The sequence below is a fragment of the Sitodiplosis mosellana genome, unplaced genomic scaffold (assembly GCF_009176505.1).
Source record: "Sitodiplosis mosellana isolate CC-2019 unplaced genomic scaffold, AAFC_SMos_1.0 Smas_scaffold_12, whole genome shotgun sequence".
Taxonomy (NCBI): domain Eukaryota; kingdom Metazoa; phylum Arthropoda; class Insecta; order Diptera; family Cecidomyiidae; genus Sitodiplosis; species Sitodiplosis mosellana.
In genome coordinates, this window is record NW_022595254.1 from 2,314,138 (window position 1) to 2,331,126 (window position 16,989).

General features: G+C 34.7%; 4 protein-coding genes across 8 annotated transcripts; 2 read left to right on the forward strand and 2 right to left on the reverse strand.

Annotated features, from left to right (window-relative positions):
* Nucleotides 1-1,172: 1,172 nt before the first annotated feature.
* Nucleotides 1,173-13,270, forward strand: LOC129567615 (prostatic acid phosphatase-like). 4 transcript variants are annotated; one of them, XM_055444701.1, is made up of 7 exons: nt 1,173-1,221; nt 8,762-8,856; nt 9,410-9,564; nt 9,683-9,781; nt 9,847-10,292; nt 10,383-10,632; nt 10,797-13,270. In XM_055444701.1, the coding sequence occupies exons 2-7, from the start codon at nt 8,805-8,807 to the stop codon at nt 11,076-11,078; spliced, it is 1,284 nt and encodes a 427-aa protein (XP_055300676.1). In that variant the 5' UTR covers nt 1,173-1,221; nt 8,762-8,804; the 3' UTR covers nt 11,079-13,270. The 4 variants fall into 4 exon arrangements, with proteins under 4 accessions (XP_055300676.1, XP_055300677.1, XP_055300678.1 ...); XM_055444702.1 differs by lacking the exon at nt 8,762-8,856 and having other exon boundaries at nt 9,381-9,564; XM_055444703.1 differs by lacking the exon at nt 8,762-8,856 and having other exon boundaries at nt 1,187-1,221.
* LOC129567616 (testicular acid phosphatase homolog) lies at nt 1,373-3,802 on the reverse strand. Of its 2 annotated transcripts, XM_055444706.1 has the most exons (6): nt 3,728-3,758; nt 3,460-3,666; nt 2,932-3,030; nt 2,024-2,728; nt 1,711-1,959; nt 1,373-1,569 (listed from the first exon to the last, which is right to left on the reverse strand). In XM_055444706.1, the coding sequence occupies exons 2-5, from the start codon at nt 3,523-3,525 to the stop codon at nt 1,744-1,746; spliced, it is 1,086 nt and encodes a 361-aa protein (XP_055300681.1). In that variant the 5' UTR covers nt 3,526-3,666; nt 3,728-3,758; the 3' UTR covers nt 1,373-1,569; nt 1,711-1,743. The 2 variants fall into 2 exon arrangements, with proteins under 2 accessions (XP_055300681.1, XP_055300680.1); XM_055444705.1 differs by having other exon boundaries at nt 3,460-3,802.
* LOC129567837 (serine protease easter-like) lies at nt 4,128-7,647 on the reverse strand. Its single transcript, XM_055445193.1, has 11 exons — nt 7,269-7,647; nt 6,148-6,308; nt 5,847-6,066; nt 5,635-5,697; nt 5,505-5,558; nt 5,163-5,437; nt 5,089-5,094; nt 4,982-4,985; nt 4,723-4,890; nt 4,535-4,662; nt 4,128-4,452 (listed from the first exon to the last, which is right to left on the reverse strand). Exons 1-11 carry the CDS (start codon nt 7,327-7,329, stop codon nt 4,405-4,407), a joined length of 1,188 nt encoding a protein of 395 aa, XP_055301168.1. The 5' UTR covers nt 7,330-7,647; the 3' UTR covers nt 4,128-4,404.
* A 794-nt stretch (nt 13,271-14,064) lies between the features above and the next one.
* Nucleotides 14,065-15,247, forward strand: LOC129567838 (odorant receptor 22c). The gene is made up of 5 exons (XM_055445194.1): nt 14,065-14,227; nt 14,317-14,695; nt 14,786-14,884; nt 14,950-15,102; nt 15,191-15,247. The coding sequence occupies exons 1-5, from the start codon at nt 14,094-14,096 to the stop codon at nt 15,245-15,247; spliced, it is 822 nt and encodes a 273-aa protein (XP_055301169.1). The 5' UTR covers nt 14,065-14,093.
* The last annotated feature ends 1,742 nt before the right edge of the window (nt 15,248-16,989 follow it).

Consider the following 16,989-nt stretch of genomic DNA (forward strand, 5'->3'; position numbering starts at 1 on the left):
GATCCAATAACAGATTGGTGTTTCACTTTGTTCGGCGATTTTTTTGCATTTCGTATTCATCGGCGAAGAGTCAATACGTTCTTTTTATGCTCACGGGTTCAATTGAACTGCTGAGAATAAAAGGCTGACGGCTGCAGGTTTTTCGCAAAAGCGGGATAAAAATCAGTCGCACGCAAAAGAGACATTTCAAAAGGTTGCACGCAAACGGAACATTTTATTTTGTCGCATTTCGAATTTTCAAGCCGTGATTACAACAACAATATACTTCTCTCTTGCGTGCAACCTTTTGAAATGTCTCTTTTGCGTGCGACTGATTTTTATCCCGCTTTTGCGAAAAACCTGCAATCGTCAGCCTTTTATTCTCAGCAGTTCAATTGAAGGATTTGCATGGCACTTTTATCGTCGAGCATTCAATGAATAAAACGTGAAAATTTTCATTACTCTAACTATTTGCAAAAAGAAGCGATTATGAGAAGTTGCTTACTAGCCAACATTTTTTCCTAATGCATGTTTTCCGAATTTCAGATTGGGCTCAAGCAATATTTACTCCCGGCAGTGATTTTAGGAATTTGGCGGCGTATTGGTGGAAATTCATCAGTGGAACTACTGAGCTGAAAAAGTTAAAGTCTGGCTTCTTGCTTAAAGAGATATTAGAAGGTTTTCGAAATAAATCCCTATCAGCTTTAACACAAGACCATTGCTTTTGTCTGTATTCATGTCATGATTTCACAATTGTATCAATGCTTAACGCTCTTGAACTCTTTGATGTAATTATTCTCATAACCGAATGTCGTTCCATTTTATGAAGGTCATTTATATAAACAAATCAATTTATTCTATTTCATAGATTCATATACCTCCTTATTCATCGAGTCTCCTATTTGAATTGTACAAATCAAGCGACGATTTAACTATTCTACAGAAATGCAACAGCAGAAAGCCCATCTTCATTAAATATTCCCTTGTGCGGAATGAAATGTCAACTCAATCAATTTTATGAATTATACTTGGATATTTTGCTATCTGACTTTGAAATCGAATGTAGATTGCCAAGCAAATGATTGCAATTTAGAAAATATATTCAGAACAAATCGATGGATGAAAAGGTCACTATTAGATCAATCATAAAAATTATACAGCGATATAAACTTAGAATCTAGAGTCAAGACATCAGAGTGTCGTTTGTCGAATGAGTGTTCAGATCAAAACAACGAAAAACGGGTAAGCCATTGAAAAGAAATTTTTCTATTTTGTTAACTTTTGATATGATACGACCAATAAAACATATTGTGATTCGAATTTATCTGTTGAATTTGCTCAAAATATAAATCACATTGATAAAAACGCAAAAAAAAACAAGTAGATCGTTTCCTTTTGAATGAATTTATTAACTTGTTATTATCGAATCAATCATACAATCCTATATCGGAAACGCACAAAATATTCATTCTGATTGTTCAAAATTAACGTAAGTAAATTGACCGGTATTTCCCATAAAATAGACGCAATAGTTCAGGAAGATAATTCTATATTTACAGTTCATTAGCATTTACAACCTCCTGTCCAATTCTGTAGAACGATAGAATTTAGAGATGAAAAATTGACATTTTAGCATAGAAAGTGGATTCGTTTTTCGCGCAGTTCAAAATTATAACCGTGATAAATGCAAAACTACACATTGATTTTCTAAAATTTTAACATTTCGCTTACTTTTTCTTTGTTCTTCATCGTTATGCGTCAGCGTTAATCGCATTTGAAATCCGACTCGTCTGGAATAATTGCGCTGTAGACTTTGTAAAATTGATCCAATGTGCATTTTTCTCCACAGTTTGGTATGTTCAATGGTGTAAGGATTTCCTCATTTTCGGACTTTCTATAAAAAAGCTGAAAATAATGCTCATTCTTGCTCGTTCGATACAACTCGAAGTGCAGACTCGATGCAAACGGTGGAAAGTGTAACTAACCGAAAAGAAAGCGATCATTTGATGGAAATATTATTTCGTTTTGAGAAAAAAAGAAATACCTCAAAGAGTCCAAGACTATTCAAAACGTACGAAATAGTGGAATCGTGTGCAGAATAGAAAAATATAGATCGGTCCGGTTGTAAAGTTTTGTTGATCTTCTGAGTGAAGTGTTCGAGTATTTCCTTGAGTAGAAATCCAGATCGAAGTCGTGCCAATAATGGTGTAGCCGATTCCAGCTTGAAATGCCATTTGGCCACGTATTCCATCACTCCGTTTGGTTCGATTTCCTTTTTTGCGTCTTCTGATAACGGTTTGTTCGTCCAGTTTTCAATATTATATGTGTCATAAAGCTGTTGAACATCATTGAAAGTGACAATATCCAATCCGCTCATTTGTGACCATAGTTTGAATTTATCTGCATGTTGAGTAAGAATCGTTTGTATTTCCGGTGATTCGCTCATGAATTTTTTAAGTTCGGCCTCATACTTTGCATTTTTCAACCCAAATATAACATAATCATCCTTCTGCGGCACAGTATGCACGGGGATCGGCTGCCAAATTTTAGCCAATGGAAGCTCTTCGTTCCACACTTCGTCCTTGGTCGGAGCGAAAAGCCCACACAGGTTGGCTTGAGCACTCATTAATGTTCGGTCAAAATCGGATGAACGCACATACACTTTGTTTGATGAATATTTTGGGCCAAGCAATTTGCCATATCGTCTTCGAAAATATTGTCCTAACTTGTATTGCTGTTGCTTTCCCTCCTGCAATTGAATTGAATTTTTATTGATTCAAATTTTGAGCAAAACAAGTTTTTTGAAAGTCCTCAACTTGATCGAAACATTTCTAAATATAATTTGAAATGCATTCGGTATGAAATCATGCTAAGGTTTATTTTGATCGAAATTCGATTCAATGTCATTACATCCCACGCTATTCAACTAGAAACAATTTCGTTTTTATTTACATTTCTCAATTGCCTGATGCCACCTGGCCAATTTATTTCGTCTTTGTGAGGGTCATTAGGGAAAACTCGATCTATATTGCGGCAACCATGTCGGTAAATCTATGGATTAGATAGAAAAAGAGTGTCAGAAAAAATCAAGATGCAGATTATGGTGTGACGTATTTTATTCGCAGCACGTGAGCTCCGTGAATATTTCGTTGATTCATACAAATGCGACGTTAAATTCGTTTTAATATTACAACTTCTCAATATATCGGAATGAAAAGGAGCTAAAAACGAAAAAGAGCCAGAAATCACGTTCAGGAATTGATCCTTTTGAGATAAATTCAAAAAATGTATCAGTTGATAAACAAAAAATCACACACACTCTATATTTCAAACGGTGCCCGTTACATAATAATCGAAAAATTCGTTGCTGATTACGTTTTTTTTTTGTTCATATTTTTCGTAATGAAAACTTACTAACGCCTTCTTCATTCAGGCAAAAATTAATAAATAATTTAAAAACACTTTGTAAGTTGTACACACCACATTTGCGAATATAAGTTCGTCATCATTGCAAATACAATTTGGCCCTTCATTTTTTCCATCCATTTTGTCCACAATTTTATGAAAGAATTCCTAACCAGATGCTTGATAAATTTACGTGAACTGATTTATACAGAAACCAAAGTCAACTTAAAACACCGATTCTTGTTGAAGTAAATATTTTGCTGCGGAGAATGCAGTATTCGACTAAATCAAATACAAATAATTAGTTTTCAATGCGCCTTATCAGCATGTTGAATTTATTTACTGAACATTAATGACGACAGAAAACAGCTGATATGCATTCGGCTGTCAGCTCTAGACTGGGAGAGTAAAAACACACCGATTCTACTTTAGAAAAAAAAGACCTGTTCACTATTGGCGCAATGCCAGCCACAATTTGAAGTTTATTTTTGTAATCAAAATTAACAGCACGTACATATACATTATATTTACGGTGTAACAGAAAAAAAACTCGTGTCGATATTGATCGGTTGCAGGGAACACATCAACAGTCGACAAATTATACAGTGAGATTGTACAAACTGATTATGAAGCAGAGTGTCGACTGTCGATCAGTTTTAAGTGAAAACAACAATGTCAATATCACATGTTGGAAAGATTATTTTTCTATAGTAGATATAGTAATAAATACAACAGCAGAAAGCCCATCCTCATTTTGATATTCTGTCAATTTTTATTACACAGTATGAAATACACTTGATATATTTAACTGTTCCTTGTTTAGACCATTTCCAATTCTTTATTTTGTAAACTCATTAACAAGTCATTACTATATCAAATTTCTATAATAGCATGTTTTTCGAACACTTTTTTTTCCTAGAAAATGAAATTAAAGTTTGAATAAAATATTCGAGTAGTATAAAACTCAGGAATCTCATTGATTTCACAGGATTTAATCCTCAGATTGCGGTTCTATCGCATTTATGCTCTCATATGGGACAATATCCAATCGGTGTACTGATCAACTCTCTGTTGAAATGAAAAAAAAACATTCGAATTAATCGAATTTTCTGGGTCGCTTTTTTTAATTGAAGTGAAATTTCGATCGTACAGTGTAAACGCCTGGCCATCCTGCAAGTCCACAAGGCCACGGTCCAAACGAAACTAGACCGGCCAAGTAAATGAACATGTGGTACGGATCAGGGTTATGTTTTGTCATCAATGGTCCTCCAGAGTCACCTTTTTTCAAATGCACATCAATTCAGACACGAAACTTTACGAAATATTTCAATCACAAACCTTTGCACGAATCTTTTCCTGATACACCGCCGCCAGCACATAATTGCTTGTCGGTCAACATGACATTTCGTTCACGATACACATTATTACATTGATTGATTGGAACACCATCAACTTCAGCTTTCAACTTAATATTACTGTTGGTACCTAAAGGAAAACAGCAAAAAATTTATCAACAATTGAAATTTAATAAAAGATTGATGCAAACAAATTTGAAGAGTGTATTATTATGAGGATGCGGTTTAAGGACAGTTTTTACCATTCTGCAATAGAAAAATAAATAAAACAGGTTGAAAATGATTATTGAATTCCCTAGTAGGAAATAAAATTGTGATGCTTTCACAAATAAATTGAAGACCAACCAACCTCAGTCTGAAATGATATAAGAGATTGAATTAGAATAAACAAGTGAGATAAGTGGGAAGTGTGAAAGTACTTACTCGTCCCCAACCAGACACAATGAATGTTGAATTGTCATAGTTTTTGCCAGTTAGACCGGGCGATATCGGAAGACAGATGGGTTTAATCCAATCAGTAAAAGTGATTGATCGCGCCAAACGAAGCAGAGCAATGTCGTTTTCTTGTGTTTTTGAGTTAGACTTATAATTTTCATGAGGGATACGCTCCACCACTGGGATGTCAAGGACCGGTTCTGAGCAATAGCCGTCGTCACAATCATCGTCATTACTTAGATCCCATTCACCAAGTCGCACACCTCCAAATTAAAACAAAAATATGTTTAACATCACAATCGAGTTATTTTGTTTAAAATCAATTCGAACCTGTTGGGACCCATCCGAGTTGACTCACACCTCTGCCATTAACACAATGTGATGCTAATCGAAAATTAGTATTATTATTATACTCTTTGGAAGAATTTATCATTCTTCGAAATGGAATTTGAGTATTTACCTGTCAATATATAGTCTTTATTGATGAGAACACCACCACAATGGAAGCCCTTGCCACTATTTGCTATAAATTGAATGGCATGAAAATGTTTAATCTGCATTTCAGTTTGCTTTGTGAGTTCTTGAATTGCTTCGGCGCCAAATATTCAATTTGGAAGTTGAGTTTTCCGATCAGATATATCAAAATGCAAAATAAAAAGTATATTTCATTACATTTGGTGTATTGGATAAGGACCATCCAAGGAAATTCATTGATTTTAGTCGGCTCCCCAAAAGTGACACGATTGTCCAGTGAACTTCCGCAAACACCGGGTTCCGGTAGATCATTCACACTTAATCCACGACGATTGCCTTGTACATCGCCCCGAGTATTGGATGTGAGCGGCGGATTTGATGACGACTCTTGTGGGCCGTCGTCGGGTGAACAGCAAACCTAAACAAAAAGGATGATGAATTGTATATATTTTAATATTTCAACACAGAATGCGGAACAGTAAAAAAGTTGTTGCGTTACCCAACGTTGATGGTTGTTAGTGCGAGCACATTCGCTGTTGCGTAGATAATTTTGGTCAGTAATCGAAAGATTTGGGTCTCGAATCAAATTGAGGAGCCTGGTACATTGACGTAATTCGATACAAGAGCCTTGTCTCTGATCAGGCGTCAGGCATTGAGATTCTGATTGTGGGAAAATCCAGATTAATCACACATTTAACCCACATACATAATACGACAAATGTTATCATCAAAATGAACTGTTTCGGAGAAGAGACATCATCTGTTCTCTGCTTCTCTTTTTCTTGTTATTGTTGAAACGAATGCAAATATTGGGAAAACACGTTTTTTGTCTCAAATACATAAGCGTCTGTCGATTGTTTCGTTCCATTATCACGTTGAACGAAGCGGAGACGGTCGCACAGATGTGTTGCAACTCGAAAGTGTGATTGAATAAAATGTAAAATAGAGATAAAACATATTCGACTTTTAATGAATATACAATCTATTATGAACATTTTTTTTTGCGTTATTATATATTTATTTAAAACGTTTAACGCGAAAGTGAAACTGGTATTATTTAATTAATTATATTTCATTTTATTTATTCACGACATTCGTTTCATTTTGATCAAAAGACTTGCACGTAAAAATGAAAATGACAGCCGATTGAAAATATACGCATGTATCTAAATGTTTAATGTGTTGCATTGTTTTAACATTTTTTGCCGGTTTTACTCATCAGGAATAACAACAACAACCATACCTAGCCACGGTCATCCTTATTCTCTTACTTCACTTTTCCGTTGCTTCTTGTTTGATAAAGATATATAATTTGCGAGATAATGAAGTTGTCGTCAATCGGCTAAACTTATTAAGAAGCAGTAACCAGAAGAAAGAACAAATCTTTGGGACAAAGAACTATGCCAATTCGTTCTTGCTGATTATTATTGTTGTTCCTATGGCACATTTTCAATGGACAATGTCCATAGTACGAATTTGGTATGAGTATTAACATTCACTATCAACCACGAGTTTAGTTTAACAAAACCGATTCAAACGTTTTGGTTCTGGTATGCTTCAAAAAGGCTACGAAATTCACTTCTTTCACAATTGTTCTAAATACACTTCAATATTACTTACGTGCATTTCCCAAACTTAAACAGCACACTACTAAGAATATCAATTGAATATAATGTCGCATTTTTTGTGTTTGGTTTTCTTTGAACCATTGGTTCGTTTGACTATTCAGTCTGAATTCGTGCAAATCACTGTAAATGCACAAAATAATCTGGTCTTATTTTGTTTCTTCCTTGAATTCCCAATGCGTACACACATGCAATCCCAAAGTGCACTGGCATGCTTGCTTGCTACGCAGACGGAAAGTACCGAATGATATGTTTGAGTTGGGATTTTTGCTATGACTCTACAAAAGATGCGCGACGATGATATGACTATCGCCGATTTAGCGGCTATACTTGCACTATTGTTGTCGTTGTAGCCGATGTTTCTGTTAAGTTTATTTATGGTCATGTGACAGAGAATGCCGTCAGCCCCACATCCATTTATACCGGTCTATGGCATGGCCGTCATTGTTGGCTACGTTTTAGCTGTTTTTTTTGCTTTGTTCTCCCTCCATAGTACAGTACTATCAAAAACTAAAGGCGATACACACAAAAACTGGATTTGCACATTTGCAACCAGAATTTCTTGCGAATTTCAAGTTCACATACGCGCAACGTAATCGGCATATGTGCGGTTTTTTGTTTTTGATTTAAAACTCCTTATGCACATCAATTGGCAGTCAAGGCCAAGCAGCATCATTTCTAAGATTTACCAATTTATCAAACGACTCTGCTATGGCTTCAGAGATACATACCTACCTACAGCTACACTCAAATCACTCTATGCGTTAGTCCATTCGGTGCTGGAGTATTGCAGTATGGTTTGGCTTGGCTCTGGTTACAAAAATGCCACAAAAGAATTCGCATCCAGTTTACTATCTTTGAGAGAGTATCATGATGTTCCATTTTGCAAAATGGTGCAAATAACTACACACAGTCAATGACACTGAGTATAGGAATTCAACAAGCTTAGGCTAGAACATTTGAGTTTGTGGTTTGTTACCCATCCAAATTTATTTGGGGAAGTGAATTTGCGACAAATATTTTCGAAGGAAGTATTGAAAAAGTGTCCTCAATTCAGTTTCCGAAATAAATTTTGGATGGTTAGCAAATTACAAACTCAAAATGTTGAGCTGCTATGCAGCTAGCTGAGTTTCTATGGCCAGCTATCTGTTATTAATTGACTACACACTTTCGAGCTATGACCAATAACAAATGTCTAGACTTGAAATGCAATCGCTACAAAGAAGACGTTTCAACGCTTAAATGCTGTTTTTATTTTTATTTTTATTTTATTAAACATCGCCAATCTCTGGCTGAATATAATGTGGGTTTTGTTAGAGGTTTGGCCGGAAAAGAGTGCAAGACTGTTACAATTTTTATAAATAATGAACAAATAAGCAGTAACTTTCGATAACTTTCAGTTCTCGCCCCTGTTCTTCTATTATCTTTTCAATGACAACATTCACTGCCCACGTCTGAACAATTTCACTACTCAAAACAATAACGTAGGGAATAGACGAAACGCTTATTTATTCAGAGTCTTCGACCAACGATGAGGCATCATGAAAACGACTCCTTTCAAAATCATCACCAGTTCATTCAAAGTAGGCTGAATAAAAAGAATTTTATATTTGTTTTATTATCTTCATGTGAATTTTCGATCCAATTGTCATTCATAGGAAATGGTGCCGAATAACTAAATAAACGCACAAACACGTAATACATATGTATACACGCAATTTTATTTTTTTAACGTCACCCATATTATAGCTGTGCCGAACTCACAATGTCTATGGAACGATGTGATATGTGGCGCAACTAGGTGATGGCCGCAGAAGTTCTGTCAAAATTTATACACAACTTGACATTCAGTTAAATAGTTCATCTAACCCATAGTAAATCCATCCATGGGCTAGGTGCGCCACCAGCGTGAAAAAATATGACAGTATATGATTAATAAACAGCACATTGTGAGTTCGGCTGTGCAATGACAAAAATCCATTGAGTAATAATTTTTTTTACCAAGTTTGGGTATAAATTATTTCAATGAAAATAATAATAATAAATCGGCATGCTTTGCTACTTTTTGTTCACTTTTGGATTTTTTAATGTTCCAATTTTTTTGTAGCTTTGAACACATTTTCTGTATATAAATAGGTGTTCGACACAGATTGTCTTCAGACTCCATTGAACGTTGTTGGAGTGTTGTGCTGCGCTTAACAATGATTTGGATAGTGCTTTTGTTGTGTCTTGGGCTCGTTAAATGCCAAACCGTAGACCAAACTGAAGACGAATTGATGTTTGCACAAGTCGTAAGTGGAAAAATTTTCTTTTTTTTTTGCTGAAAATGATTAAAAATGGTTGTAAATTCAGTTTGTGTTAGTGTTTTTAATGCATATTCTATAAATCTCGTATAATAATTGTATTTAGATTTTTCGGCACGGAGACCGCACGATTCGTAAAACATTTGCAACAGATCCGTACAAAGACAAAGTGCATTGGCCGGAAGGCTGGGGCCAGCTAACGAATGTGAGTGAAGTATTTTTGCTTAATTGTGTTAAAAAGGTCATTTGATACAAAAAAGTTTCTTACAGTTAGGAAAGCAACAACAGTATGAACTGGGGAAATACTTCCGTCGACGTTATGCAAAGCTCCTTGGAGACGGTTCTTATTCACCTGACAAGGTATTCACTGTATCATCAGCTCTTGATCGAACTATAAACTCCGCTTCCTTAGTGCTCGCCGGCTTATTTCCCCCACAACAAAATCAAGTTTGGAATCAAGAAATTTTCTGGCAGCCAATACCAGTGTATTCCATACCACAATCAGAAGATTACCTTATCAAAGCCGATGATGTGTGTCCTTTATATGAAAAATTGCTCAAAGAATACGAAAATTCACCAGAAGTGCAAGCTGTAATTGAAAGGAATCAAGAATTATTTGAATACTTGGAGAAGCATGCTGGTCAACCAATTCGAGATTTGGAGCAATTAAAAGATTTGCATGGCACTTTTATTGTCGAGCATTCCATGAATAAAACGTGAGAACTTGCCATTACTCCAACTTTTTGCAAAAAGAAGCGATTTTGTTAAGTTGCTTACTAACGGACATTTTTTCCTAATGTTTTCAGAATCCCAGATTGGGCTCAGACAGTATTCACTCCCGGTGGAGACTTTGAGTATTTGGCGGAGTACTGGTTGAAGTTCACCAGTGGCACGAATCAGTTGAAACGTTTGAAATCTGGATTTCTGCTGAAAGAGATATTGGATCGCTTTAAGAACAAAACTGTATCGGTTTTGTCTTCAAATCATTCTTTAAGGCTATACTCAGGTCACGACACGACAATTGCGAATATGCTGAACAGTCTCGGGCTTTTTCATGTAAGTTTAATGATTCTCCCCCTGAAAACTGTTTTGAGCATCACAACTGCATGTTCAATCTTTTCAATCTAGCATTTATAATGTACTGCTTCTGTTATTGAAAGCAATTTTTAACTGGAATTCAATCTTATAAATTTTCACTGAATTTTCTTTCGTTATTGTAGCCTCACATTCCGCCATATTCGTCCAGTCTCCTGTTCGAACTGTATAAATCAAACGACGATTTTTACGTGCAACTATTCTACCGTAATAATTTAACCGAAGACCCATCGCCATTAAATATTCCCTTGTGTGGAACGAAATGTCCATTAAATCGATTTTATGACCTGTACAATGCTATTTTACCATCTGATTTCGGAACGGAATGTCATTTACCGACGGAGAAGTTATCTCATAGGAACAGAAGGCGTGTGAACCATGACAAAAAAGGCCATCAAAATCCATGAATTTTATTTTTCGCCCGTAACTTTGCAAGAAGAAAAGAAAAATTGACCACATACTGTGTACGATAGCAGTAAAGTAGGAATTATTGTTAGGTCGAAGGGATTTTTCATGACCATTTATGCGCCAAATTATCATTCATTCAAATGGGTAATCATTTATTGATGACCATTCTCTCGAAGATTAACCTCAAATGCATTACATTTTCATAGAAACAACCGAAGCGAACATGATTGTTTTTCGTGTTATTCCGTTATGATTGCAGTTATATGTCAATAGTACTTCCAATGTAATAAAATTCAAACAGACAAAATATTCATTTCTTTTTATTGATATAATATGTATTGGAATTTGGAAATAAAATCAATATCAGCGGTATCAAGATGAAACCTTTCTGTACGTGTTAGTTAAGAGTAACCAATTTCCGTGCAATTATAGTCATTATTCAAACTGATTTTGTTTAATCTATTGTAATCGCGGTCAAGTTCATTAGTTCAGTACACACTAGTTAGTTAATGTTAGTGTTTCTCTCAATGATGAATAATGAAATCAAACGTCTGAATGAATTGCTTTAATTATCGACGTGACCAATTATAATTTTAATTATAAATAGAAAACTATGCACACAGATTTCATATAGCATGCTATATAGCATCTATGTTAACTTAAATTCAAGTATATTCAACGAAGGAAGAAACATTGGGACTGAGTAGCACGTGTTGAAAAAGTGTATAACATAGATTTTGGTTCATTTTATACAAGATATCGGTTAACTTTCATGATAACTTAGCAATCAGATTGTAAAAACTGAATAAAAATGCTGAGTTGATTTAAATCTAAGACCATTTTTTTTATTTAAAAAAACATTGTCACTATATTATTGTTACTATATTTATATTGGCAAAATCGTTTCGATTTTACATTTTTTGTAATGACTTATAATTTAACCACAGAATGACTGTGTTTGAACTTCAAAATATGTTGGTCACTGCTTTTGTAATTTTATACAATTTACCAATTGTTTATATAAATTGATATTCAACACGAATTGGCTTCAGACTGCATTGAACACTGCTGTAGTTCGATCGTATTGCAAAAGTGTTGCTTCTCAGAATTATGATTTGGATTGTGTTTTTATCGGCGTTAGAATTGGTTCATTGTAATATTGCGGTTGGAAAAGAATACAAGTTCGTTTTTGCACAAGTTGTAAGTGAAAAATATTTGAATTAAATCATTAATTGTGAACAAAGAATTCAAATAATTTTGAATTGGAGACTATTGAAAAATTTAGTTAAAAATTAAATTCTTTATTTTTAAAGAGTTTTCATTGAAATTTGATTAGATATTCCGCCATGGAGATAGAAACATTCGGTTCGGTTACGCGACTGACCCATACACAGTAAACACGTTGGTTCTAACTTTTAGAACCGCAATATGAAATTTGGCACTAAAATCCATTACCATTTGTACTAGAAAAAATTCAAAATGTACTGAATCACAAATCAAAGCTTCATGTATTTATTTCAGAACTTTTAAACTTTTTCTAGAGCAAATGGTACTAAAACAAAGTCAAGTGTCAAATCTCAACATTCCTAGAATCATTGTGTTTACTGTGTATAAAGATGGACCAATTTACACTGCCCGAGGGCAACTGTTCTACAGGAATACAACAGCAAAAAGCCCATCCAAATTGCATTTTCCAAATTGTGGTACGAAATGTCAACTCAATCAATTTTATGAATTATACTCCGATATTTTGCCATCTGACTTTGAAACCGAATGTAGATTGCTAACCAAATAATGACAATTTGAAGAGGATATTAAAAAACGATGGCCGAAAAGGTCACTATCAGATCAATCATAATACATTCTAAGCAATCACAAACCAAAACGACGTTTTTTCAAATGAGCCCATATAAACAAACAAATAGTGATGATGTCATGACATGAACATAAAAGAAATGAACAAAAACGATAAAAACTAAATAAAAGTTCAACTATTCCTTTTATCTCTAATCCTACAGCAAATCGGAAATCATCAACACGAGAAAATGTAACATTTATGCCGCATAACAAATCGTAAAATGAAATTGAACGAAATAGATTCATTTTTTTCGTTTTCTAATTTAAATCCGACTGTATTTCCGTTAGCTGGACTAAATTGTAAAATAAAACACTATTACGAATACAGAACAAAGTTCGTTTGATAAATGAATATGCCTTCACAAGAAAACTTTGTCTTCAAAGCACCTCCCATTTTCAGCATGCATGATACGTAACTTGAAACAGAATATCAAATCAGTTTGCTATCCTCTTCAACCGTGAATCACAAAATTTCTTCATTAGGAATTCCTTTTTAGGAATTTTTTTCGTCAACAAACTGTTACAAAATTCATGTGACAAAACGGCAATATTTGATATAAAAAGCGCCCATGCAGCAATTTGAAGTCATAGTTATTTCTGCGGTTTTGTTTAAAAGATTCAATAAAGTATCGAAAGAAAAGCAATTCAAATCAAAATGTTCATCAGCAAGGAAACTACCGATACTCACCTATCGAAAGCGGATTTTTTTCGAACAGCTCGAATCTTTCTGCGGATATTCGGCATTTGGCCGATGGACCAAGGGCCGCTACCTATTTGGTTCTATGTCAACTTCATATCTCTGTTTATTGCGGCCGTCTTAGGTGTGGCTCACGGTTTCGTAAATTTGGACAATTTATTCATTGCATTGGAATCATTTTGTGGCAGTGTTTTCGAATTGGTTTCCTGGTAAGAATGGTTTACCGCGCCTATAAATTGGAAGCGTAAAAAGTATTTTTTTATTTCAATCTAGGATCAAATTGGCGTCTGTATTTTATTATCGCAAGGAATTCGGTGAAGTGCTTCAAACCCTTTTCAAATACTTCTCTCAAGGTATTGAAATCAAAATTTTGCAAATAACTTGCGTTTGAATTTTGACTTTACTTGAAGATTACAACAAGGAACAGATTGCAATTTATCGCAAGGTCATTCCGTATACGATGTTTTCAACCATTTTGCTTGCCTCTGGTGGACTTTCCACGTGCACCATTTACGTTTTTTCGCCAATTCTCAAGAATTTGCTTTACTTTTTCACTGGGCAGCCTTTGATAAGAGAACAACCCTTTCAAGCTGTGTAAGTACTGTGTATTGCGTTAAAAATTCACGTTTTTATCTTTGTATTCATCAAAATTGAGCATCTGCTTTATTTTGTTCTTGTTAAAGCTATCCATTCATCAGCCAGTACACGGACAAAACCTTTTTACCGTGCTACATCCACTTATCGCATGGGGGCTATTGTACTGCGATTGGATTTAATGGAGTTGATAGCATTTTCATAACGGCATGCTTCCATATAGCGGCCCAGTTTCAATTAATAACGATGAAATTTCAAAATGCTTTCAAACAACTTGGACGGGGTGGTCGGCCATTGACGCCAACGGAAAATCAACAATGGCGACGTACAGTTATCGAAGCCATGGAAGATCAAATTAGATTATTTGAACTAACGAATTTATTTATCAAAGTTTTTACTTCGATTATTCTGATGCACTTTATATCGGTGGCTCTGATTATTGGCATTGGATCGATTGACTTTTTAATTGTAATTATCTATCGTCATGTTTGTTTCCATCTTGAAGATTTTTTTCCCCTTATTTTTATGTTTCTTTTTGTTATTTCTTTATCAAATGAGGCTCCTGGAACGGATAAAATCCTTTATGCCGTTTATATAATGACTGTGGCAATCCAATCTTATGCTTATGCGTACAGTGGAAATCAAATCAGTGAACATGTAGCGTATTTCACCACGGGATTTGAATGTTTTGGTTAATAAAACGATATTTTTTGAACTTTCAGAGTTTAGGTATTTGGAGAGCCGTATGGGCTGCAGATTGGCATTTACTCGATGTAAATAACCAAAAGATGATCGTCGCGCTCATTCGCAGAGGACAAAAGCCAAAATTAGTAAAAGTTCCATTTTTTGAAGTAACACTGACTGCATATACAAAGGTTTATTTATTTTTCCAAAGGGAAATCTATCCCATCTCCTAAGTTCACGATGCCAATCTGTTTTCAATTCCACATTTTCTTGTTTTAGATTATGAGCACGGCTGGTTCCTACATCACCCTACTTAATAAAATGCTCGGAAATTGAATCATGGATATGAAAACCAACAGCATATCAGATGGGCTAAAGCGGCAATAACATTTATCAAACTATTTTCTTGCTTTAGTGAACTTCACATTTATGAAACTAAATAAAATGTTTTTTAGCACATGTCAATTCACTTGTTTTCTATTTCAATTGCGTGAAAGTGATTGGTATGGATTACACTCAGAAAGCATTCATTAATGGTACTATTTTATTAAAATGAACGAAATAATCTGTTAAAGGCGTTTTCTGGTGAAAATTTGAGTCTTTGCGGAACAGAGTCACATGGAAGATAAATTAATTTCAACATGCCTTTTTTTAAGACGACCTGCATTTAGTTAAAGAACTGTACTTAATAGTCAGTGAAATAGAGTTTCAAACGTGTTCTCTTCTATTTCGTTTTCAAGTTCGTCGAAGTCCGATTTCATCTAAGTTTTTAAAATATGTGTGGTTTTCATTTTGCAATAACTTTGATGTTATTATCTCTTAGTGATGTGTTTTCAGAACAAGAGAAAAGTCAAAATCGTAATTCAAATAATGATAAAATAATATTTGCGCATGTTATTTACCGTCTTGGTGGCCGCAACATTGAAACGATTTACCCAAGTGTGAGCTCATATTAAATTATCTGTCAAATATGCTTCAAATTTCATCAAATTATATTCAATGAATTTTGATTTTGTATCGAATGATTTCGAACATTGCTATATTCTTTGTCAATTAATTCAAATATTACTTTTCCACAAACTTTGTTTGTTAAGGAAAAGTATTGGTTTTACTACCCAAAACTTCATGACATCTCCTCTTTCGGACCACTATAACGTCGTGCCAAACTTCAAAAAGCACATATCTGTACACTAAGCAATGTAGATATGGGAACAAATCCTATCGATCAAGACCTAAAAATACTTTGCCCCCAAAAATACTTTGTTTACTATGAAAAATGTGCAAAATTGCGATGTGCGTATGGCGTCGTTTGCGTTTCCGTTCCCGTTCGCGTGTTTTGTTCGCCGGATATCTCAAAAAGTTGGCAAGATAATTGAGGTCTGTAAAAACAAAAATTGTTGGCATATCAAGGCAAAGCTTTGCATTGATTTTGAGCCCATTCTGACTTACCAATTTTGTACCATAAGCCTCTGACTGAGGACCTGGAAAACCTTGAAAAATGACACTTTTGTATGAGAAATACCCGAAAAAAGCATTTTGCAGGGTTTTGGTCGAGGCAAACTTATGTTTTTTTGCAAAAATAATAGGGGTCTGTGAACAACCGAACACCTACTTGCCTATAAATTTGGTCCAAAATCGACATTTCTTGAAATTTTCCCCGAAAAATACACTTTTGTATGAAGAATCACTCAGAAAGCCATTTTTTGGGTTTTGGTCAAGACAAACTGATGTTTTTTTGCAAAAATAATGGAAGCCTCCAAACAATCGAAAACCTACTTGCCCATAAATTTGGTCCAAAATCGACATTTGTTGACATTTTTGAAATTCTGTTCGAAAATGACACTTTCATAAGGAAAATGGTCAAAATAGTTATTTTTCAAGGTCAAAAGCGCTATGAAAAAAGTTTCCATTGAAATTTTGGTTTAACATTAAGCGGGAGGTAAACTAAATTGCAGCGGAGCGGAAAATTTTGGATTATTTACACTACCGTGCAAAAGTTTGGAACCACTAGGTATTTTTCATACAAATTGACCATTTTTGGTGGACTCATTAACATATTTCGGAAACACCTGCACTCT